Source organism: Dromiciops gliroides, chromosome 1, assembly GCF_019393635.1.
Source record: "Dromiciops gliroides isolate mDroGli1 chromosome 1, mDroGli1.pri, whole genome shotgun sequence".
In the NCBI taxonomy this organism is placed as follows: Eukaryota; Metazoa; Chordata; class Mammalia; order Microbiotheria; family Microbiotheriidae; genus Dromiciops; species Dromiciops gliroides.
This window is the reverse complement of record NC_057861.1, coordinates 550,034,713-550,059,351: the sequence shown is the minus strand read 5'-3', so window position 1 is coordinate 550,059,351 and position 24,639 is coordinate 550,034,713. Positions and strand designations below refer to the sequence as shown.

At 36.5% G+C, this 24,639-nt stretch overlaps 1 protein-coding gene across 4 annotated transcripts in view; it reads left to right on the top strand.

Annotated features, from left to right (window-relative positions):
* ECPAS (Ecm29 proteasome adaptor and scaffold) overlaps positions 1–24,639 on the top strand; it is a 149,723-nt gene that overhangs the window by 22,723 nt on the left and 102,361 nt on the right. For all 4 annotated transcript variants that reach the window (XM_043976179.1, XM_043976176.1, XM_043976177.1 and 1 more), the window contains one exon: positions 16,745–16,875. In XM_043976179.1, the coding sequence (XP_043832114.1) occupies positions 16,745–16,875 (131 nt within the window). The remainder of the gene's footprint in view (positions 1–16,744; positions 16,876–24,639) is intronic.

The window sequence follows — 24,639 nt, the reverse complement described above, 5'->3', positions numbered from 1 at the left end:
TATCTAACATAACAGTTAATAGGAGAGGCAGAACTAGAGTCCAGTGTTTTCCTCTCAGTCTATCACTATACTGTATATGCTAAAGATTCCCTACCATTGCTTTGTAGCCCTATGTAATAAACAGTGTTTCTGGGCCAGTTGAAGATCTTGAAGTCTCTGGATCCATATGGCACCTTCCTAATTTGTTTGTGTGTGTTTTAAATCTGTGATGAACTTTTCCCCCTGGATTTTACCTCTTTTCCTGTGTAGCCTAAATATAACATAAAACTTCAGTTATTTAAAGATTCCGGCTAATCTAGTTTCTGGTAATCAGCATTTATTGCACGCACTATTGGGAAAAACATGCTATACCAGTAATTAGGAGTTCTGTTTTCTTCTGTCTTGAGCCAGGTTTTCTGTCATAAAGATTTATCATGAATGAGAAAAGAACACATGCTAGCTTAATATTTTCATACTTCTTTTCTTGTCAAATTCCAAAGTAAAGGAGTATTTGTAATTCTTGGAAAAGGGGTACAAATAAGCTTTCACATCATGTTGTGGTTCTCCCAGACCTTGCCAAGAATATGGTTCTTTCCGTATGTATTTTAAAGCTCAGAGTCAGTTTGTATTCACTACATACTTTTGGCATTCCTTAAGGCAACAGTTTAGAATTGTGACTTTCTATAGAGCAAAGGATTTGGAGTCAGAAGACCTGGGTTTGAATTCTGACTCTGTTACTCTACAGTGTGAGTGACCTTAAGGGGGTTACATAACCTCTCCAGGCCTTCGTTTTCTGTTACATAAAATGAATGGGTGGAACTAGGTGATATATGAGGTGCTTTCCAGCTCTAAATGCTATGATCATTGAAAGGGTCAGTAGACCCCAGCTCTATGGTTTTGGGAATGTTCCTTAAATTTTCTGAAGCTCAGTGGTAATGAAATGGGTGGACTGTTTGATTTCTGTGGCCAATTTTGGGTCTGAAATTTAATGATTCTTTGATTCCCCACTCAGGGATAGAGGAGATATATATTGCTGGCATTTTTATATTCAAGTAAGTTCATTTTAATTTTTTGTGTTGCCACTTAGAATAATTGAAATAATTTTAGTTGGTCATAAAAGACAATTCAATATACATTTTTTAAGCACTTGCCTTGTGCTAGTTTGGATTACAAATAAGAAAAACCAAAACAGTCCTTGCCTTCAAGGAGCTTACAATCTAAATCTAACAAGATTACACACAAAAGGAAGCTTGGCTGATGTTAGTGAACAGGGACAACAGCAAGGCGTACCTTGTTCCTTTGAGTTGAAACCAAGCAGAGCTGCTGATGAAAAGTGGAGTGAACCAAGAGTTCAATTTTTGCCTTCCATAAAGAAAGACTTTGGGAAGAATTTAGTATTCTATCCTCCAGCCTCCCTGAGGAGAGAGAGGAGGTTGTGGGAAGGTGTCTGAAATATCCCAGACTGAGTTAGCAGCCGGGGATTCAGTTGAAAGTGATCAGCTTAAAATAAATAAATAAATAAATTTAAATTAAAAAAAAAAAGTGATCAGCCTATTGTAAGAGGGGCATCCAGGTTTGGTGTTGTTGCAGTTCGATATGTAAATGATAGGAGAAACTAATAATAATTTTTGTCCAAAATAAGAATATAGGCAAGGTAGTAGATTTGAAGATTTGATAGAACCCAAGTTTTTCTCACATTTTTGGCTCTTAAAATTTATGATCCTTTATTGAAAGCCCACATTTGAGTTCAGTGGACTTTAATGTTTTAAATTAAGAATTTATTTTATCTTTATATTCCCTCCCCATTGGAAAAAAACACACAAAACAGAACTTGTTATAAATACGTATAGTTAAGCAAAACAAATCCCCAAATTCGACCTGTCATATATGTGTGAATACATATATATGAGTATGTATGTGTCTATATGGGGCTATAGAATATAGATAAATTTGAGCCCTGCTTTCTAATTTATAAACCATGTATCAGAACATAGGATAGTGTGAAGAAAAGAGGATAGAAAATAGTTTGCTAGTTATCAGTTGAAAAATTCAGAGGCAGCTAGGTGGCGCAGTGGATAGAGCACCGCCCCTGGAGTCAGGAGTACCTGAGTTCAAATCTGACCTCAGACACTTAACACTTACTAGCTGTGTGACCCTGGGCAAGTCACTTAACCCCAATTGCCTCACCAAAAAAACCCCCCAAAAACAAAAACCAAAAATTCAGTTTCATCAACCCGACAGAGGCAGTATCTGATCTATGACCTTAAATTGAATGTTTTAGATGATAGTTCTTAATTCAAGCACATGGCAGTTTATTTTGATTACAGTAATAATAGTTAACATTTAGATATCCCTTTATACATATCTTATATAATCTGATCCTCACAACATCCCAGTAGTGCTATTGTTCCCATTTTACAGATGAAGAAACTAAATGCCAGAGAATTTAAAGTGACTTACCCTGGGTCACACAGCTGTTCTTATTATATATTTATTAGGAGTCTATTGTGTACCAAGAATAAGTATGGTTATCAATATGTGTTTCATATTGCTACTATAGAGTAAACTTCATGAAAGCAAAGCTCTCGTCTTTCTAAACTTTGTGTCTCTTGTGGAACAATGTTCTGCATACAGTAGGCTCCTAATGTTTGTTAAATTCAACTGAACTAATCTCCTGTTACAAGGTTCCTTGAAGTCAGCCTGGGCAGAGTCTTAACTTATGCAATACCAACCTAGATTCTGGAATTCTAGTAGAGACAGCTTAGAGTAGTGATTGTAGTGCTGCTGGACCTGGAAATCAGCAGGATATGAGTTCAAATGTGTCCTCTAACACCCTGGTCAGGTGGTCTTCATGAATTCTTATGACCAAAGGACTTTATCACCTGGTTATGTGCTTATGCAGAACTAGGCTGATCTTCAGGAAAAAGACATACTCTTTCATGGAACCTGTATTTGGAATGTTTTCAGCTTGATATAGGATCTGTCAGAATTTGTGATCTGTTCACTTAGCTTTCAGGAACTCAAGTCGTCTCTGTATCCCATTGAGGTATCAGAGTAGGACTTCACAGGACGACACAGATAACTGCTAATAAAGTGATACAGTATAAATGCACAAGAAAGGTACAAAAGGCTATGTTGTGGAAAAGGTAATAACGGGGTGGTCTGGAAATCAGGGAAAGTTAGTGATTGCATTTGGGTTGGGGTTGTTCACAAATTTATTAGGGGCAGCTGGGTGGCACTGGCCTTGAAGTTGGGAGAACCTGAGTTCAAATCTTACCTGAGACACTTATAGCTGGGTGACCCTGGGCAAGTCATTTAACTCTGCCTCAAATATCCAGGGCCATCTCCAGTCCTGGTAGATATTTTGCCACTGGACCCAGATAGCTCTGGAAGAGAGAGTGAGGTTGGTGACCTTGCACAGGCTTCCCTCACTTAAATCCACTTCATTGTAAGTCATGACATCACCCCAGTGTCATGGTCCTTTTCGAGAAATGAAGGATAACAAAATAGAATGGATCAGGAGGAAGGCATTCCAAGAGTAGGGAATAGTGGCACAGATTTGGGAAAATGCAATATGTATGGGGAGAACAGTTAATTTGTCTGAAGTGAAATAATATCACCTTACATTTCTGTAGAATTTAAGATGAATGAAGAACTACTGAAGGTAGAAGACAAGATCAGAAAAAGAAGGTTGTGGGGGACTAAATAACAGGCTACGAAGTTTAAACTTCAGTAGGAAACATAGATTCTTTCAAGAGTTTTTGGGCAGGAGTGATAGGACCTTATCTGTGTAAAATGAAAATCAGTTGTATAGCAGGGTGAAAGATGTGTTTGGGGAAAGGGGGTAAGAAGACATGGTTGGCAAGACTGGTTGGGAGGTTATTGTTGTAGTCCATGTGGGTGGCAGTGGAAAACAGGGATATCACCAGTGTGAAAGAGGTAGAAATGATAGGAGTTGGTTACTGAAGTAAGAAATTGGAGAGGGGGAGAGAAATAACTCAAACTATTGAGTTCCTGCATTGGGCTTCTTCCCTGATTTCCTGTCTCACCAGAAGCCTCTTTTTCAGAAGGCAGCTTCTCATAGTAGAGCTCTGGCTTCTGAGTCAGGAAGCCTTGAATTCATTCTGCCTCTGACATAAACTGAGTGTGTGACCCTGTGCAAATCCTTTAAAGCTCTTGGGCTCTACACAGCTCTCTAAGACCCTAACTTATAAATTACAGAGCATTTGCCAGGCTCTATTAGTAAAGGGAGCCCCTCTTTGGTACCTTATTTAACTGATGAAATCACAGGTCAGGTTTAAGAAAAGAAAAAAATCTGAGATAGTCTACTGGTTTCTTGGGATACAAAGACAAAAGCACAATAGTCCCTGACTTCAGTGAGCTTACAGTTCCCCCGGAAACATCATGGACACAAGGAAATAAAAAGTAATACAAGATAATTTCAAGAAGAGAGTACTAAAACCTGGGAGGAGGATAATAGCTAACATTTATATAATACTTTGAAGATTTACAAAGGACTATACATAACTCAGTATCTCATTTGATCTACTTTGCAGCCTTGTGAGTGGAGTGGGTGCTATTATAATCTCCATTTTACACATGTACACAGTACTGATGATGGCAGGTTAAGTGACTTGCTCAGGGTTGCATAATGAGTTAGAATTAGAGGCAGGATTTGAACTTAGTCTTCTGACTTCAAGTTAGCTCTCTTTCCAGTGTGCCCCTACGTGACTGGTGTCAAGAAAGGCCGAGTGTGGGAGGTAGCGTATGAGTTGGACTTTGAAGGAAACCGGGAATGCTACACGACAGGTGGGAAGAAGTACATTCCAGACATGTGAGATCACTTGTGCAGGCGCACAGAACAGGGAGATAGGGAGAACATTCAGCAGGCTAGTGGGAAGGGGAATAAAAGGAAACACTGCCGCAAAGAACGCCAAAGTTTTGAACATGGAAACTTTAAAGCAATATGTAAATGTTTGTTTTGTTGTTATATGAGACTGGGTGAAGAGTGATGACAGTCATAAGGAATTGCGAAGTCAGGACATGGAAGAGGAACAGGTTTGGTAGGGGAGAGAAAGGAAGATACGTTCATTTGTAGATGTGGGTTTGAGAAGCTATTAGATATAGATCTTGAGTTCATGAGAAAGGTCAGAGCTAGAAAAGACTGGGCAGCCTTCTGCATACTGGGGCTAGTCAAAATTATTGCAGTAAATGAAATTGAAAAGGTAGAGAGTATGGTATAGAGAAAGAATGAAGCTGAGGACAGAATACTGAGGAGCATTTCATAAAGGTTCAAGAACATGAAAAACAGGAGGAAGTTAGAGAAGTAGGAGAAAAAATAAGAGTTTATCTGAAAAGAGGAGTTACCAGGGGTTCTCTTTTGAAGACAGGTGATGTGGTGATCACTGTATTCATTCATGACCTTTTTTGAGAGCACGTTCAGGAGAGTGGTGGGTGACACGAGAAGAAATTGTAGTGGGAAAGCATGGACATTAAGCATAGTTCTCTAAGAGACTGTGACTGTGAAGGGGACGAGAGATATGGAGAGAGTCTGAATAATCAAAGGAAGATCTTTTTCGGATTAGGAGGGAGACCTATGTAAATTCATAGGTAAAATAAATGAGAAAGAGCCAGTGGAAAGGGAGATTTTGAAAGGCTTTTGTGGTGGTGACTCATGAAAGTGCTAGATCATGGAGAGTCAGGATTGGATATGGAAATGAGCAAAGCAAAGGTGATGGAACAGGAACATTGAGAGGGGTTAAAAATAGGTTATCTGATCTTACCACACCTCCTGGAATAAGCAGAGGTTGTGTGTGGCAAGCACCCTGTTGCCATAAAAATACGCCGGCCAGGAAGTTCTTGGACATCCCTTCATTTGGCTGATGCCTTTTTCTCACCTTGGTATGTTCCATTTTGCTTTTGTTCTACCTTCTGCAACTTTAGAATGTGTTTTTTTAACTCAGTTTTCTTGTCTAGTTGATTTGTTATTCCTGGTGAATTTTGGCTTCACTGGGTGTGGCTTGTGGTTTACTGTTTCCTCTGAGACCTTTCCTCATGCCTGTGTCTCCATCCCCTTTTGCTGCTTTTTAGGGGTTGAGGTTATAATAGATTGGCTTGATATGTAATCTAAACAAACACTTTTACTCTACCCAGGGTTTAGTGAGTGGCTGAGCTATTGCTTATCTGAAGGCTCTCACATATGGGCACCCCCAGAGAATACCGCAGTGCTGGGATCAGATATTTCTCAAAACATTACCTATCAGTGCTGTGGAGATTTGCAACCTTGAAGGAAGTGAACTAGTGAGTTTCAGGAACAGGTAGAATCAATTGCTTGGCACATAGTAGGCACTTAATATTTTGAAGCATTTTATTATTTGTAATAATAATATATAATTATTATGAAGCTTAATATTTTGGAGCACACTGCTATTCATAGGAAAAGAATTTGCATCAGAGAAAGTTATTTCACTAGCACCTGCTGCTTCTAATATTATTTTCCCTCTGCTTCCAATTTAATCTCCCTGGATTTAGACCACTGCTTTATGCTCTAATTTGTTTAGTGAATTATCAGTTGTTACCAATACATCATTCCAGAAACTTGAAGATGGATGATAGGCCCTTTTCATTCAGGCATTGAACCTCTTTGGTCTAAGATCCCTTCCAGCTCTTGAGATTTTGAGATCCATTAAAAGGAATAATACTACTTGCACCAATTTGCCATATAGGGTAGTTATGAGGGAAGCACTTTTCGGGCTTAAAAGTTCTATATAAATATGAGCTACTATCATCATCATTATCATCACTGATCATTAAGATTGCCCTTTACTAAGCTTCTCTCCTGTGTTTTGTTTTTTATTACGGTGGGTTCATATCAACCCTGAACTGTAACCATTAAATCTTTCCTTTATCCTACAAATTTTGAATGGGCAAAAAGAATGTATTATTGAGATCCTACATTCACAGAGGCAATAGGGTTGTTTCTGGTAACTAGTAGATTAGCAGGGACATGGGCTTGAGAGTATATGGGGTAACATTGGACCGTGTACATGTCTTGGAGTTGGTAATGGTCTTCTGCTAATGATATACCATTAAGCCTTAGCTCTGAGCTTTGAAAGATATATTTCATCCCATAGCAGTGCTGATTTTACAGTGAGGTGGAGGCAAGAGGAGCACACTGCTGCTCAAAGGAAAGGAATTTGTATCACAGAAAGTTATTTCACCAGCACCTGCTACTTCTAATATTATTTTCTGTCCGCCTCCAATTTAATCTCCTTGGATTCAGACCATTCTTTATACTCTGTTAATTGCATCACCAGTAAGATTCTGTTCAGTTCACATTGAACTTTGATTTGACCTGGTCTAATCTTTAAAATGGGGGGCAGGAGAGGTGGGGTTTTCACCTCTTTTCTCTAATCAACAAGCTCTTATTAAATTTAATAAGCACTTACTATGTGCCAGACGTTGTACTAAGCACTGGGAACACACAAAAGACAGAAGTATTTCCCTACCCCCATGGACCTCACATTCTAATGGGGGAGACAACATGCGAACAACTGTGCACATAGCAGATAAGAATCTTCCCTTATAAGCTGTAATTTGTATTTTATCATCAGTGTGGTGAAATGGAAAGAGCAGTCAGTTTATAGTAAGTGACTTGGGTCAAGTCTTGACTCTTGCCCTTTTCTGTCTCTATGACTTTGGGAAAGTCACTTAACTCCTCTGTGGACCTCTGTTTCCTAATCTATAAAATGAGGCAATTGGGTTTTAGGATTTCTAAGGTTCTTTCTAGCTCTAACACTTACAGTATGGGTTTTGTGAAAGTAAGTGATTAGCAGAGATCATAGGAGGTTATAGTCAGAGTAGAATTTTGATATTCAGGATATTGAAAGTGAAGTATTTTTGTGACATGAGACTGAAGCAGTTGAGTAGTGCAGCAAATAGAGCACTGGGCCTGAAATCAGGAAGACCCAAATTCAGATCTGGTCTCAGACACTTATTAGCTGTGTGATCCTGGGCAGTAACCTCTGTTTACCTCAGTTCTCTCAACTGTAAAATGTAAATAATAAAAGGACCTACCTCCCAGGGTAGTTGTAAGGATCAAAGAAGATGGTACAGTGGATAGAGTGCTGGGCTGAGAATCAGGAAAACTCATCTTCATGAGCTCAAATCTGGCCTCACACTTCTTAGCTATAGGACCCTAGGCAAGTCACTTAGTCCTGTTTTCCTTGATTTCCTCACCTGAAAACCCCAAAAGGGGGTCACCAAGAGTCAGACACAACTGACATGACTGAACAACAACACCATAGCTGTTGTTGGCGGTAACAGTAACTGTTATCTAAGTGTTTATTCCTTTCCATTCTCTTTCCCTGTTTATACTGCTTTGTAGTTTAGTGGTAGTGGTAAAGAGGTCACTGGAATTAAAGAAACAGATGTAATGTATGTTAACTAGAGTGTTGGAAGAATGATCAGTATTGAGAATATTGAGGTCCCAGAGGATTTTGGAGAATGCTCTGAACCACCCACTAATGTCAGTGAGGAATTTGGGAGTGTTCAACTGAAGACTGGTAAATAATAGCCATAAGAATGGGGGTATAGTGTATAAATAGCTAACAATCCATTTTATGAATGAAGTCGTAGAGATTGCAAGATTTTAAATGATGGACATGATACAAAATGTATCATACAGAAGTTGTGAAAAATTTGTCAGAATGAGGCTGCTTCTCTACTTTCTTTTTTTTTCTGTCTTGGAAAATGCATTTTGTTCATTCCAAGGTCATTCGTTGTTAAATAAAGTGGCCTTTTTCCTTTCTCTATCTTTCTGTGGCATTAGAAGATCTTAAGTACCACATTCTAAACAAAGGTCTAGCTAACAATTAGTGGTGAACATCAGTACAACTAATTAAACTTCCTTTTTTGTATTACACCAACCCAGTGTTAAAAGGCCTAGAGGACAGCTTCCTGAATGTTACATGGCCTTCCACTAGCACATTTATCAGAACACTCGAGCTATGTTTCTAATAAGAAGAAAGTGTGTGTGTGTGTGTGGGGGGGGGTGGCTAGGTGGTGTAGTGGATAAAGCACTGGTCCTGAATTCAGGAGGACCTGAGTTCAAATATGGCCTCAGACGCTCAACACTTACTAGCTGTGTGACCCTGGGCAAGTCACTTAACCCCAATTGCCTCACCAAAAAAAAAAAAAGAAGAAAGTGTGGCTAGGAAAGATCTTTACTGTTGGATGTGGTACTCACATTGATGAAATCACAGATAATATCCAATGAAATAAGGTTAAAGGAATGATTTTTGAGGATCTTGTTAAAAGAATGATTTATAGACATTTAGAAAGGGTAGCAGTGATTATTATTAAGATCCATTCTGGCTTTACTAAGAACATGTCGTGATAAACTAACCTTATTTCATTTTTTGTTAACTAGCAACTTGACTAGTTGTTTAGAATTATACTGTAGGTATAATATATGTAGATTTAAGCAAATAGTTAATAAAGTTATGGACAAGATGAAGAGCTGTGTTCTAAGTTGATAAAGTTAGATGGAGTCAGAGCTGGATCCAAATATGGCCTGATTGACAACTTTATTGTTTTCATGGTGTCTATTGGATTGTACCAAGTATTTGAACGTGACCCTGTGCTGTTTAGCATTTTTCATAGTGACTCATTTGAAGGCATTGGTAAATGTTTGCCAGATTTTCAAGGACACAACAGCTGATAAGAATAGTTAACATTTTGAATGACCAAATCAAGATTTTAGAAAATTTTTGCAGTTTAGAACAATAGGCTGAACCTAATGAGAAGGAATTTAATAGAAATAATATTATCTACAATTGGACTCTTGAAATTATTTTCACAAGTGCAGGTAGGGAAAGTATGGATAGACAACAGTTTGGGGTCAAGATGCTATAAGGTTTTTAGGGGTCTTGTAAACTTTGTAGGAGTCAGTAGTCTGACAAGCTTGCCAGAAAAGTTGATGTGATCACATAATGCATTAATAGAAATATAATGTTTAGAAAAAAGTTATAATACCATTATATTTTACTCTGGTAAGAACACATCTGGAATAGTATATCTAGTTGTGGGCTTGAAATTTTAGGAAGGACCTTGATAAGCTTGTGATTATTCAAAAGATGCCAACTGAGATGATGAAAAACTTGGATGTTTTTGTTTTGTAAGAATCAGTTCAAAGAACTGGAGATCTTTTAAGTCAGAGCCAAAGACAAGAAAAGAAAGTTATAGTAGCAGTGTTTAAGTAATCAAATTGCTGTACGGTGGGAGAGGAATTAGACTTACTTTACTTGGCCCCAGAGGACAGAACATGGAACAGCAGATGGAAATGCCTGTGATAAATATTTTGCCTCAATGTAAGGAAAAACTTTCTGCCAATTAGAGATGTTTGTAATGAAAATGGCTTTAGAAACCCCTTTCTAGTGGCATTCAAGCAAAGGGAGAATGGCCACTTGTTTGGCATATATTAAAGGGGATTCTGTGTTTAGGTTTGGGTTCGGTTAGATTACCTCGATTGATGTCTCTTCCAACTCCAAGATTCTATGATTTGAGGTTGGTATTGTCCCCTAATCTTGTTTTCCATGTACCTGGGCTGCTATTAAATCTTCTGAATTATCTGAATTTTTTTTGAATTTACCTTTGGGGAGGTTCATAAGTATATTTCTTGAATTCTGCCTATCTAGGCTTCTAAATAATCAGCTTGATCATTAAGACTAGATTTTGGCAGAAGAGTAATTTTCCATTGATGATGACCCTATGTATTTCTTGTACACAGATAACCAGAATATTAGGATATTTACAAAGCTAGTTAGCAGTTTTTTACATTTCTCATTTCATTGACTAGCCTCAAATCTGGAATTTCCAAAATGACATAGGGTGTCAGTTTCTTTTAAAAACAGAAAATAATTTTCCATCATTTGCCTTTATCCATTCTTTTTTTACACTTATTCATTTTATCAGTTTTTCTCATTGGCACATATTATTTTAAAAGGTTAATTCATTTAGGTTCAAATAACAGAATTAGTGTTCACTTGGAGAGTCCAAATTAAAGTTCATATTACATTATCTGTGGATAATGCCTTTGTTAGGGATAATAATCCCATCAAGATTGTGATATAATGCTTGCTTAATAAAATAATAAATGATGTTAAATAACCTTTGTAACACTCATTTCCATTCATTCATTTAGTCAGTCAACTAGCATTTATTAAGAGATTGCTGTGTGCCAGTTACTGTGTTAAGTGCCATGAATACAAAGAAAAACAAAAAATATTGTCCTTGCCTTTACATTCTACTGGGAAAACAAATATAAATAACTATGGACATACAAGCTGTAGTAGACACACAAAATATAATTTCAGGCCGTTCATTTGAACAGGATCTCTTTTTGGCACCTGCTTCCTCTTTGTATTCAAATTATCAAAATAATTTTTCATTGAATTGTGGACATTAGGAAAAACCTCTCAGTACAAATCAGTAAGGTATTATTGTATATTCATTAATGAGGAATATATTTCGATGAGTGATTAAAATATATAATTTTCTACCCTTCTATGGCTTCACTCATTTATTCCTGTAACTTTTTGGGGGGGCAGGATAATTGGGGTTAAGTGACTTGCCTAGGGTCACACAGCTAATGTCAAGTGTCTGAGGCAAGATTTGAACTCAGGTCCTCCTGAATCCAGGGCTGGTGCTTTATCCACTGTGCCACGTAGCTGCCCCCCTGTAACTTTTTTTTTTTTGACTCCTGATTTTCCCCTGTAACTTTTTAAAGTAATTTTTTTACTAAATAAAAAAGCTTTTCTATACATGCAACAGAAAACAAAAAGAGAATTTTATATGAAATCATTAATCTGTTTCATACGGCTTGCTTTAAAAAAAGTTAGATAGTTCAACACTCTTGCTTATCTCTGCTTCCTTCTGAAATTTCTTCTGTACATTTAAAAAATATTACCATAACTCTTTTTTTGGCTGACTTGAATTTTCTGTGTGACAGGCAGTGTCCCTCCACCAGACAGTTCCTCTCTCAAAAGCCTAGCAAAAGAAAGAAAAAACCCAAATAAGTATGGTCAAATAAAGCAAATCTTCATAAGTACAGAAATGTCTGGCCATGGCATGTCCAAAAATATCTGCATATTTTGTTCATCACCTCTTTCTCTGTTAAGAAATGAGTAACGTTTCAACATAGGTATGTTTGGTAATTGCATTGATTGCAGTTCTGAAGTCTATTTTGTTTTTCTTTTTTTTTTTACAGAGCTGTTCTTGTAAATTGTTTTTCTGGTTCTGCTTACTTGACCACAGGTCAATTCATACTACCTAAGATTCTCTGAAATTGGCTGTTTAATAATTTCTTCTAGCACAGTGCCATCATATTCATATATCACAATTTGTTTAACTATTCCTAAGGTACTCCTTTAGATTTTAATATTCTTCTGCCACCCTTACCACTCCATTTTGGTTCATCTGATACACATACATTCCTTCCCCCTGTGTTTGTATATTCTTCTCATGTACTCCATTTATAAGAAATAGCAAGTTCCACCCTCTTCTTCTTTTCTGTGTACTGATGTGTTCCTTTTATCCTCCCTTATCTTGCTCTTCAGAAAACCCTTTGAACAGAACCAGTCTGCTCCCAGCACCTCTTTTTCATATTGAACATCTTTTTTTAAAAAATTATTTTATTTATTTATTCATTCATCTATTTCCTTGTTTATTAGTTCATTTGTTTATTCATTCATTCATGGGACAATGAGGGTTAAGTGACTTGCCCAGGGTCACACAGCTAGTAAGCGTCAAGTGTCTGAGGCTGGATTTGAACTCAGGTCCTTCTGAATCCAAAGCCAGTGCATTATCCACTGCGCCACCTAGCTGCCCCATATTGAACATTTTTTAATAAACTTTGAAGACATTTAGATTCTAAAGAGACACTAATTTCTTCCTTTCTCATTAGGATGTTAGTAATATATCATATGGTCTCTTCCTATTCAAATAAATTTACCTTTTTAGGTTTCTCTTGACTCTTTTCTAATATTTCTTGCTGTTTCATTGATTTCTATTTTGATCTCTTCTAGTTTTCAAGAAATTAAATTTCTTGGGTAAGATTTAGCATTTTTTCTTCTGAGTTCCTTATTTGCTTAATTCCGTTCTCAAGAGCTCTTATTTCATTATATTAATGTCTTATTTCTTTTCTTCTTGTTATGTAGTCCCTATGGAAAATCTTTTTTTTTTCTCTGATTACAGTTACAGTTTACAACCTTGGTATCCTCCCATTTCTTGTTTTCTCTTACTCTACATAATCAAGCTATTCACCAAATCTTGATATTTTTACCTCTTTATCATATCTCACCTGTCACCTTTGTTCAATTCACATAACCACTATTTTAATTCAGCTGTTTCATCATCTCTTGTGTTGACTATTGTAGTCACCTCCTTAATGGTCTCCCTAGCTCTGGTCTCTCCCCTCTCCACTCCACTCTCCTTTTCACAAAACTGCCTAAGTAAAACTTTATTCCATTCATTCACCGTTAACAGGAAATCAGAGAAAGCAAAAAGCGTATGTGTTTTTTAAAGATAAATTCAGCTTTGTCTCTCAGAGTAGATAATAACCTGAAAATAGGATGGGGAAAATATGGGAACCCAATACCAGATAGGTTTAGTCATCCACTGCCCAGTCCTTCTTCCTAAATCCTTGTATGGCCTACTTGGGATAAGGAGATAGACCATGGGACAGAAAAAGGGATGTTCTTGAAGTCCAGGTTTGATCCTGTTATTCTGTTTAATCAGTGGATGAAAGAAGCATTTATTAAGAATTTTCTTTTCTTTTCTTTCTTTCTTTCTTTTTCTTTCTTTCTTTCTTTCTTTCTTTCTTTCTTTCTTTCTTTCTTTCTTTCTTTCTTTTCTTTCTTTTCTTTCTTTTCTTTCTTTTCTTTCTTTTCTTTCTTTTCTTTCTTTTCTTTCTTTCTTTCTTTTCTTTCTTTTCTTTCTTTTCTTCTTTTTTTTGGTGATTAAGAATTTTCTATGTACCAAGCACTGTAATAAGCTCTCAGGGTACAAATATAAAAAAGCAAAGGTAGTCCCTGCACTCAAGCAGCTTATATCCCCTGTAAAGGGGAATCGTGGCTAAGGTAAGGAGGAACTATATGGTTTCATAAATTAGAGGGATAGTGAATGAAACTCTAGGACATACCCCATTTAGGAACAGGCATACTGTTAATTTGATTATCGTCGTAGTTTCAGAACTGGAAGGGTAGGGAATGAGGGGAAAGGGTGGTTTTCAGGTATAACAAAAGGGGAGGTGGCTAGGAAGTGAGGTTTGGTGGCTGGGTCTTCGCTGAAATCCAAGCTGGGAATGGCAGTCAGCAATTCAGAGCTGCTGGCCCAGAGCAGAATGTTCTGTAGGGTGGCAAGACTGTAGGGTGTCATGGAGAGCAGGGAGTACATTGATCTGGAGAGTGTGGTAGTTGGAGCTTTTCTGAAGTTGTGGTTTAGAAATAATAATTGCCAATAGTGGTAGATGAGGTAGTTAATAAGGAGACCTTTTTGAATCCAGAATCAAATTTTGCTTGTTTTTTATTTTATCCATTATTGTTTTCTATTTTCCATAAGTTTTACAATGTATATTATTAGTATAATAGCACATACATGTGATTTTATAAATAAATAAGCATGCCCATTGGGGTTATGTGTCAAACATTTATTTTTTAACTGATGGGTGTATATGACCAAATGTTTGGAGACCACTAAACTCAGGTCCTGGGTCCTCTTTCTTCACATTCTCTTTTAGTGATCTCACCAATTCTCAGTTACTTCAGTTACCTCTATTTATTTAGATGACTCCTAAGTTGAGCCCTGAGCTCCAAGTTTATAACTTAGAAGTACTGTTAATTCTTTCTCTCACTTCTCATTTCCAGTGAGGTGTAGAGGATGCTCTTTCATTTGTCCCCTTGTCTACACTTACAAGGCCATTACCATACTGCAGGCCCTTATCTTTCCTGGACTATATATTGCTATAGCTTCTTTATTGCTTCTATTCCCGCCCCCCCCACCCCAATCCCTTATCTACCCTCCATACAGTTGCTGAAATCTTCCCAAATTACAGGTCTGACCACATCATTCTTCTATTTAAGAATTTTTTTGCCTGTAGGATAAAATGTTTCTTAGCTTAACATTTAAAGCCCTTCCCAAAATGTCTTCAGCCTACTTTCCGCATTTATTTTCTACTTACTGTTTCCCAAACTTGGTAAACCATTGCCTTCCTCTGTGCTTTTTTGTACTGATATTCTCCCTTGCTTAGAGTATGCTCCTTTTTCATCATATGTCTTTCTTAGGGGTCACCTTATTCTCCATTTTCTGTCAATCCTTTCTTCCAGTTGTTAGGAGAGAACTATTTGAGTTACTTATACAAGTTAGGTATATACTTACCTCCCTGCTTATATACACTTACATGGAAGAATACAGGGGAACAGAATGAAACTTCTGCTTCTGACAGCTTTGCTTTGCTTTGTATTTCCAGCACTTTGCCTGCAGTAGGCACGAATTAAAATGGTTGTTGGATTGAATGGTTTTGAGAGCATGGGTTAAAGGGCATAACAGGGAATCTCAGCTTTAAAACATCTGTCCATAAGTCCATAGAGCAATAATTCATAATCTTAGTTGAATAATAACCCAAGGTTTCAATAGTTTTCTGAAGGAGTGTATCATAAAATTCTCTATCCCTCTTCCCTTCTTTCTCTCCCTCCCTCTCTACCCCCCCCCCCGACCCTTCCCCACCCCCCCACCTGATTCATTGGTAGAGGAAACTCCTATCAATCTAAGTCAGTAGTTCTTTCTCTACTGCATCATGCTGCTTCTCCTTTGTGTATATTCTACTAGGTGTTTCATTTCATCCTCAGACCCAGTAAAAGAAATAGCAAAAACCCGCATATGCAGTTGTATATGTGTTCACACATACATGCATACATTTTAGCACAGGGAGAGAGTATGAGGGAACCAGAGAGCTACTCTTGAAGGACACGGTTCTGAAGAACTTGGAAATCACTCCCTCAGATCCAGCGTAGGTAGAGGCTGTGAGACTGTCAATTAAGTTTTCTGTGAAGTGGCTCAGCCTTCCACTGCTCCAGACTTCTTGGTGAGATGTTGAACTGGGTCTGAGGTTCTGAGTCTGTTTTAGGGGTCTTTATCATCTTTTCTATCATCTCATGACTTTAAGGGTCATGTTTCACAGTTATAAGATTCTTATACAGGCTTAACAACAAAGGGTTCAAAAGTCCCTCAGAGTTTAGAGTAAAGAAAGAGGATTGGGAGTTAACCTTTCCCCCCTTCCTTTTTAAAGAGAATTTAATTGTAACTGTTGTATCACTCTTAGAAGTGAAAGAATCTTAATAGTTATCAGAGACTAATTATATAGTTATGGGCCCCAAGTCATTACATTCTGACCATTTTTCTTGCTGGCTTTGAGGATGGAGTAAAACTCTGCGTTGGTTCTCTCATGTTGGAAATGTGTTAACTTTACAAAATTGTAGTGCCTAGATTTTTGGACACTTGTATTTAGACTGACACTCCCTTCCCGTTCTGCATTTGTGTATATATATTTTAACAGTTGTCCTTATTGACATTCTGATTCTTCATTAATAGTTGGCTTATGATGAATTGTTAGTGATGTTTGATCAAGAGAGTTAGGAAAAAAACAAATCCTGACATTTGGATTTGTGATTTGCTATGTTTTCATACTTTTTTCCTTTTCAAATTACAGATCAACTTGAGCGAGTCTTCTTACGACTTGGTCATGCTGAAACAGATGAGCAGTTACAGAATATTATCTCTAAATTCCTTCCTCCTGTTTTGCTCAAACTGTCTAGCACACAGGAAGGAGTACGCAAAAAAGTAAGTGTGTTATCCCTGTTGGTGGAACAGTATATCTGATTTGAGTACTTGATTAAATTGATACGTATTGTGAGATTATTTTTCAGGTTCTATAAAAAATTAGGTCTGAGATGTTAATTATTCTGTGTAACCTTGATGACTTGTTTAACCTTCATTTATTTAGCAGGTATTTATTAAGTATATGCTGCAGGTTAATTGCTGCCTTCTGAAATACCTGTACCCTGGTAGCCATGCCAACACTATTTTATATATAAAGTAGTTTATTCTGGGAATGATTTTCCCTGTCTAAAATTGTGTCCCTGTTTCTTCAAAAAACCAAAACAAGCATTCTTGGGAGGAAACAGTTCTAGTCCCTTGTAGTCATAGTGAGTGAATCAAGCTGAACTCTTTATATAACCTGGACATTAGGCAGATTTTAAAATTTGAGGTAATTTTGAGTTATCATTTGGACATTAACTGATGAGTATATTTTACCTGCAAAGCAGGATTGTTACCTTATAATTTGTAATGTATGTGAAATTATATTAACGAATTATAGACTTTTGAATTAAGGACAAGTCATTTGATTTTTTAAAAAAACCTTATAATATATTTGTGTTTGTATGTGTGTATATATATATATATGTATGTGTATGTGTATAAAAATGCTTTTTTAAAATTTCTCAAGGATTAATAATGCCTTAGAGTATGTAGAAAGGAGCTCAGAAGGGATCTAGGCCAATCCATACCCAAAGAGGACTCTCTTCTCTAACATCCTTGACAATTATCATTAAGTTCTACTTTAATATTCTAGTGATAAGGAAATCACCATTTCTGAAGACAACCAGTTCTAATTTTGAATGGCCCTGATGGCTAGGAAGTTCTGCCTTTATATTGGGTCAAAATCTCTGTCTAGTACCTTTGTCAGAAAAGAAACTTTAGTGTGCCAGGACGTGTCTGGAGTGCCAAGCTGCCCCTCATTTGTCACTGCTTCCTTTTCTGAGGTTTTCAAAAACCATCTTGTTGATAATAGGTTCTAGAATTTGGGCAGGAAACTGAAGGCAAGAACATTGGTATGTGTGGTTTGAAAGAAACCCCTCACCTCTTAGCTTTTTTGAAAATGAGGACATTTGCCTCTTTTTAGCTGTGTATCACATTGCTTAATTTTCATGATTTTTCAGAATTTTTTCATTGGCTTAGACATTTCACCTGTTCTTTCAGTGGCCCAGAATTCAATCTATCGAAATATGACACATCATTAGGGTGACTAGGTGTTTTTTTAATAATTCTTTAACTTTCTTTTGACATATTTTTTTCTTAATTTTTATTCTTTTAGTTTGGGCAGCTAGTCAACACAGTGGATAGAACACCAGGCCTGGAGTCAGGATGACCTGAGTTCAGATCTAGCCTCAGACATTTACTGGCTATGTGACCCTGGGCAAGTTATTTAAACTCTGACTGCCTCAGTTTCCTCATTTGTAAAATGAGGATAATAATAACATATTAGGGTTGTTGTAAGGATCCAGTGAGATAATAATTATAAAGTGCTTAGCACAATGTTTCACATGTAGTAAGCGTGATATAAGCATTTGCTATCATCATTATTATTATTAACATTAACCATTTCTGTTCTTTTTTCCCATTCTGGAGATTGGATTCAGTTCAACAAACTTTTTAAAACACTAAAGGTCTCTGGCCTTAAGGAGTTTATCTGCTATTTGAGATAATCCCATGTGCACAGATAAAGGAATAAAAGATAATTTGAGGAGGAAAATAGTTTTAACAACTGGGGTATCAAAAAAGGCTTAACATCAGAGGTGGCAAATGAGCCTCAAGGAAGCTAGTAGCCTACTAGGTGATGGGTTCTTTGACTATAGGAACCATTGAAAACAAAGAATTATGCCACTGAAGAATTTTGTAAGGGGAGTGGCATAAATGGTATTATCAAAGAAATGTGTGACTGGAAAAGGAGGTGGGCCCATCATGTCAGGAGATCAAATGATAATGACTGGATAGTCATTTTGCTCCATTGGTATCCTTGTGATATCAAGAGATTTAGAGATCTACTCCTCCCCCACCCCCCCAACCTGGTTTCTCTTATGGGGAATTTACAGCATGATAGAGACAAAAATATCATAAAATGAGAAGGTGCAGATGGAATTGATTTGCACCTTTAGAAGTAGTAACCATATAAGTGAAGTAGTAGAGCTTTTGTAGTATCTCTTCTCCAGAATAACATTCCCAGTGCCTTCAACTGAATCATCTTTTGAGGCCCTTTTGCTTTCCTGATCTCTTTGCTCTGCACCTACTTCAGATTTTCAGTATCTGCAAAAAGACATTCAGGGCAGCCTAGCCTAGAATGAAGCAAAATATTCCAGATTTAGGCTTACTAGGGCAGAGTACAATGAGATCATCACTTCTCTTGTTCTGGACATTATATCCCTCTGCATTCTGAGGATTGAACAGTTTAATAAAGAAAAATAAATCCAACCATAGCAGATATGTACAGTTCAACAAAACAAATTCCTATATTGGCCATGTCCAAAAATGTATGTCTCATTCTGAATTTTAAGTCTATCACCTCTAGCTGGGGGATCAATGGAACAGACTAGGCAAGAGATAATCCAAAATAATAGAACTCAATATCCCCAGTTCTGGAAAACAAATTATGTAGGAAAGTACTCCTTTAGTAAAAACTGCTGAGAAAACTGGTTAGCTGTCTGGCCGAGGTTAGACCAACATCTTACACCAGGTTTTACAGTACAGACAGGTGAGTGGTGTAGTAGATAGAATGCTGGACCAGGAATATCTGAGTTCAAATCCTGACTCAGACACTAGCCGTGTGACCTTGGGAAAGTCACTTAACCTATTTCCTTCAGTTTCATTAACTGTAAAATAATGATAATAACAATACTTATCTGATAGGATCAAATGAAATAATATTTGGAAAGCGCTTAGCATAGTGCCTGGCACTATGTAAATGCTAATGTTAATGATATAGGTTCATGATCTTAATATTAAATGTCATTGCATTAAAAAATTAGAAGAGAAGCATCATATAGTTTTCATAGGTATAGGTAAAAGATGTATTTTTGTGTGTGTGAGGCATGGAGGGTTAAGTGACTTGCCCAGGGTCACACAGCTAGTAAGTAAATGCCAAGTGTCTGAGGTCCTCCTGAATCCAGGGCCAGTGCTTTATCCACTGTGCCACCTAGCTGCTCCCTAAAAGATGTATTCTTAAACCAAATAAGGTTTAAAGGTTGTTACAAAAGATAAAACATAAAACATGTATCTTTGATTACATGAAACTAAAAAGCTGTACAAACTGATGCACTTAGGATATAACTGGTCCAACTGGAAATATCTTTGTATCAAATTTCTCCAATAACAGTTTACTATCCAAGGTATAGAAATAGATTTATATATATATATATATATATATAAAACAAAACCTCAAAAGCCATTTCCCAGTAAACAAGTGATCAGAGGATATAAAGTTTTCAAAAAAAAAATTGCAAACTATTAATAACCTTGTGAAAGAATGCTTCAGATCAATAATAATGCAACTCAAAATAGCCCTAAAGTTTCATCTTGCACCTTGAATGTCAGCAGTTTATAGAAGATGAGAAATATCAATGTTTATGTGATTGTGTGAAAATAAGTTATACTAATTTGTTATTGGTGGAGCCGTGAAGTCAGTCCAGCCATTTTGGAAAGCTTTTTGGTATAATGCAAATAAAGTGACTAATATCTATACCCTTTGACCCAAAGATTCACTACTAAACTTACATGCCAAGGAAGCCTCTGGTAAGAAGGAAGTCCCCATATATACCATAACCCCCCCCCCCATTATCTATTGTTAAGGGCTAAAATTCTAGCTAAACTGTCTAAAATATCTAATGAGTGGTCGCCAATAAATTATAAGCTTTAGCAAGAGTTAGACTTTTAAGCATTTATTAAGGAAAATAAGAATTTGGTAAAGAGAAAGAGAGAGGCCTAGATTCCTATCTATTAAAGGGAGAGCACATTTCTAGCTCTGCTCTCCACCAGAGTCCAAAGGAAAGAGAGCGAGACCGAGTGCCAGTCTCTTCCTTCCTCCTCCCACTAGCCCATATCACTTCCTGACGCCAAAGAAAAGACTCCTGGTCTTGCCCTCAAAGACCTTCGCTTCATGGGCGGAACTCTTCTACAGTAAGTCTCCAGCAGGTGGCGTCATTCCAATCGTTACACTATATATGTATGTGGTTTTGTACCAGCATCTTTTATAATAGCAAAGAATTGGAAACAAAGTAGATGACCATGGATTGGTAAATGAATGGTGAAACACATTGTAGAATGTGAATGTAATAGAATATTACTATGTTGTGAGAAATAATTAATATGAAGAATACAGAGAAAGCACTGAAAAAAATCTAATGCACAATGAAGTAAGCAGAGCTGAGTAAATGGTATACACAAGGACTACGACAATGTAATCACACTAAAATAATAAAACTGAGTTCTTCAGAATTACCGAGAATAAGTATCACCTAAAAGAAGTGCCATAAAGAAGACAGTCTAAATCCACAGCCCTTTGCAGAGGTGGGAAGTCCACAAGAGTTTTATATTATACAAGCTTTCAGACTTTTCTGATATTTTGATCAGTTTTTCTGATTTTTTTTTCCTGTTTTTAAAAATAGTTGTTATATGATTTACCTCTTAGTGTGGAGACAGAAAGAGATACTAGGGGAAATTTTAGTGATGTAAAAACAAAACACATCAATTAATAATGTAGCTTTCTTGAGGTCAGGGACTTTTTTTTTCTTTATATTTCAAGTGCTTCAGTGTTTCTTGGCATATAGTAAGTGCTTAATAAATACTTGTTGATTTGAAACAAAGAAAGAAAATTGTATTTTAAAAATTATTTCTCATTTCAGGAGGAGGCAGATAGTATGGTTCATTTCTGATCTTCTGCAACCATGAATTACTGCATTAATCAAAAGTTCTAAAGTCATTCAGAGTAGTTTTCCTTTATGATGTCATTTTATGAATTATCAACATTTCTAATTTTATTATTTTGTCATCGTTGTCAGTCTGTTGAGTATGAAGTAGAACCTCATAGTTTACTTTAATTTACATTTCTCTTAGTTATTAGTGACTTGGAGAATTTTTTTCATATGGTTCTTGATAGCTTGAATTTCTCCTTTGAAAACTTCCAGTTTTTATCCTTTGATTATTTATTGAGGTATCCCTGAGTATCCCTGTGCTCATTATTTATCTGGGAAATGAGACTTTTATGAGAAAAATTTGTAAGGATTTTCCCTAGTTACCTCTTTGCCTTCTAATTTTAACTGCTTTTGGTTTGGTTGTGAAAAGTTTTAAAATATTATACGATAAAAATTGCCCATTTTATCTTTTGTAATCCTTCCTATCCTTTGTTTGGTGATGAACTTTCCCCCATTCATAGGTGGGAATGGTCATTTCTTTCTTGCTCCTTTAATTTGCTCATGTTGCCACCTTGTATGTCTAAATTATATATTCATTTGGAGTTTATCTTGGTATATACAGTGCAATAGTGGTCTCTACTTAATTTCTAATTGCTTTCTGTTTTTCCTACAATTTTTTTGCCTCTTAGTAAGTGCTTATTTCAATTAGTGGAGTCTTTTGAGTATATTAACCACTATACAACTTTTTGTTTGCTTTTCTATGTTTTGTGCTTAATCCTCCTTTTTTTTTTCTTAAAGCATAAAATCATTTTGATGATTACCATTTTATAGTATAGTTTGATATCTTGTGCTGATAGGCTCTCCTTTTTGCCACTTTTTTCTTCCTTCGAGATTCTTGTCCTTTTTTTTCTTCCAAATGAATTTCATTATTATTTTTTCTGGTTCTGGAAAATAATCCTTTGATGGGGGATAGTACTGAATTAGTAAGTTATTTCAGGTAGTATTATCATTTTTTTATATTAGTGAGTAATTAATATTTCTCCAGTTATTTAAGTCTATTTTTGCAAAAAATGTCTTGTGGTTCTTGGGTCCATCTCCATAAATAGACTTCCAAATGGTTTATACTTTTTCTGGTTATTTTTTATTTTTTATTTTTTTGTGTGTGTGTTTTTTTTTTTTTTTTAGCGAGGCAATTGGGGTTAAGTGACTTGCCCAGGGTCACACAGCTAGTAAGTGTTAAGTGTCTGAGGTCGGATTTGAACTCAGGTACTCTTGACTCCAGAGCCAGTGCTCTATCCACTGCGCCATCTAGCTGCCCCTTTCTGGTTATTTTTAATGGAATTTCTCTTTTATGAGGACATTGGACAATTTTTATGATTGACAATAGCTGCCTTATTACTCCTCAGCAGGGAGTCACTAGCCACCACCATTCTTCTTTTCTTACTCTTACTGGTTCTTTCACAGAAAAGCACCTGTGTATCTGTTATATAGTTTGTTGAAAGACAAGCAGCTTATTGATGTGGATGCTCCTTCTACTGGTGCAGACTACAATTTATCCACCCCTCCAGCCCCCCCTTCGCATTCTGTGCAACTATTGCCCATGTCCTTCTCTGAATCCTTTAGTATCCAGTGAAATGAGAGCCTTCCTCTAAATCACTAGACATTGCATGGATTACAAACTCTGCAGTTTCCAAAAGGTATCAGCCCATCATTGTCCATCTTCAGTGTCTGACCAAGATATATTTGACCTAACTGCATATTGTAAACTGAACAATAGTCATTTTTCACTCTACTTGGTTTTTTCTGTGTAAATAGTTAAGCTTAATTTTTTTTGAATAAAATTAGCTTTCATCTATTAAGCTCTGCTATGTCAACTTAAAGTCATTTACCAACAGGAGTACCCGAAGGACCTCACTGTCTATTGGGAATTCTTCCATTTGGATTCTTGTTGGACATGTTCTGTGACAATGCTAAACACATTTGGTGGGCATATACCTCTTTGTTTTATGCCTTATTAGTGCTCAATCATTAGAAAAAAAGTTATTTTTTATGTCTTTTAAGGATTTTTACATATTCATGTGAGATGTTGTTTACTTATATTCAGGGATATACGGGATCAAATGACCAAAGCAGGAAATTACTTTATTAAAGTGTTCAAAGCTGTATTTTGCTATGATTTTTTTTTTGGGGGGGGAGGTATTTTGTATTCTGCATTTTGCTCTGACTTTTTATTATAGTTAATAAGGAATATGCAAAATACAGAATCATCTATTCCCTTTTTCTTTTAGTCAGTTATATCACTAAAAAGATGTGGTCCACTGTAGAATATAATTTTTATTGATATCTTTTTTTTTTTTTTTTTGCGGTGCCATGGGGGTTAAGTGACTTGCCCAGGGTCACACAGCTAGTAAGTATAAAGTGTCTGAGACCGGATTTGAACTCAGGTACTCCTGAATCCAGGGCCAATACTTTATCCACTGTGCCACCTAGCTGCCCCAGAATATCATTTTTGAAAGCTCACCTATTTTCTCAAACATTCAGCAAAATTTTCTCTCAATATGTGTATAGATTATTCTTACAGACTTTTATAGAGATGAGAAAATAGGCCCATGAGCCATTAGTTACTGATATTTTCTCAGTTGCCTTTTTCCATTAATAGTGAAGTTTGCTTTTTTCCCATCTAGTTTGATATTTCCTTACCTTTCAAATATCTTGATACTCTAGCTTCTTGTGTTTATTTCCTTTAGTGCCATTTCTACTTCCTTATATACCATATATGGAACTTTGATTTTAGATTACATATAAAGTGGTTCCATATAGTTTACTATGACAGTTTTGGAGCATCTTCTCCATTTTTCAT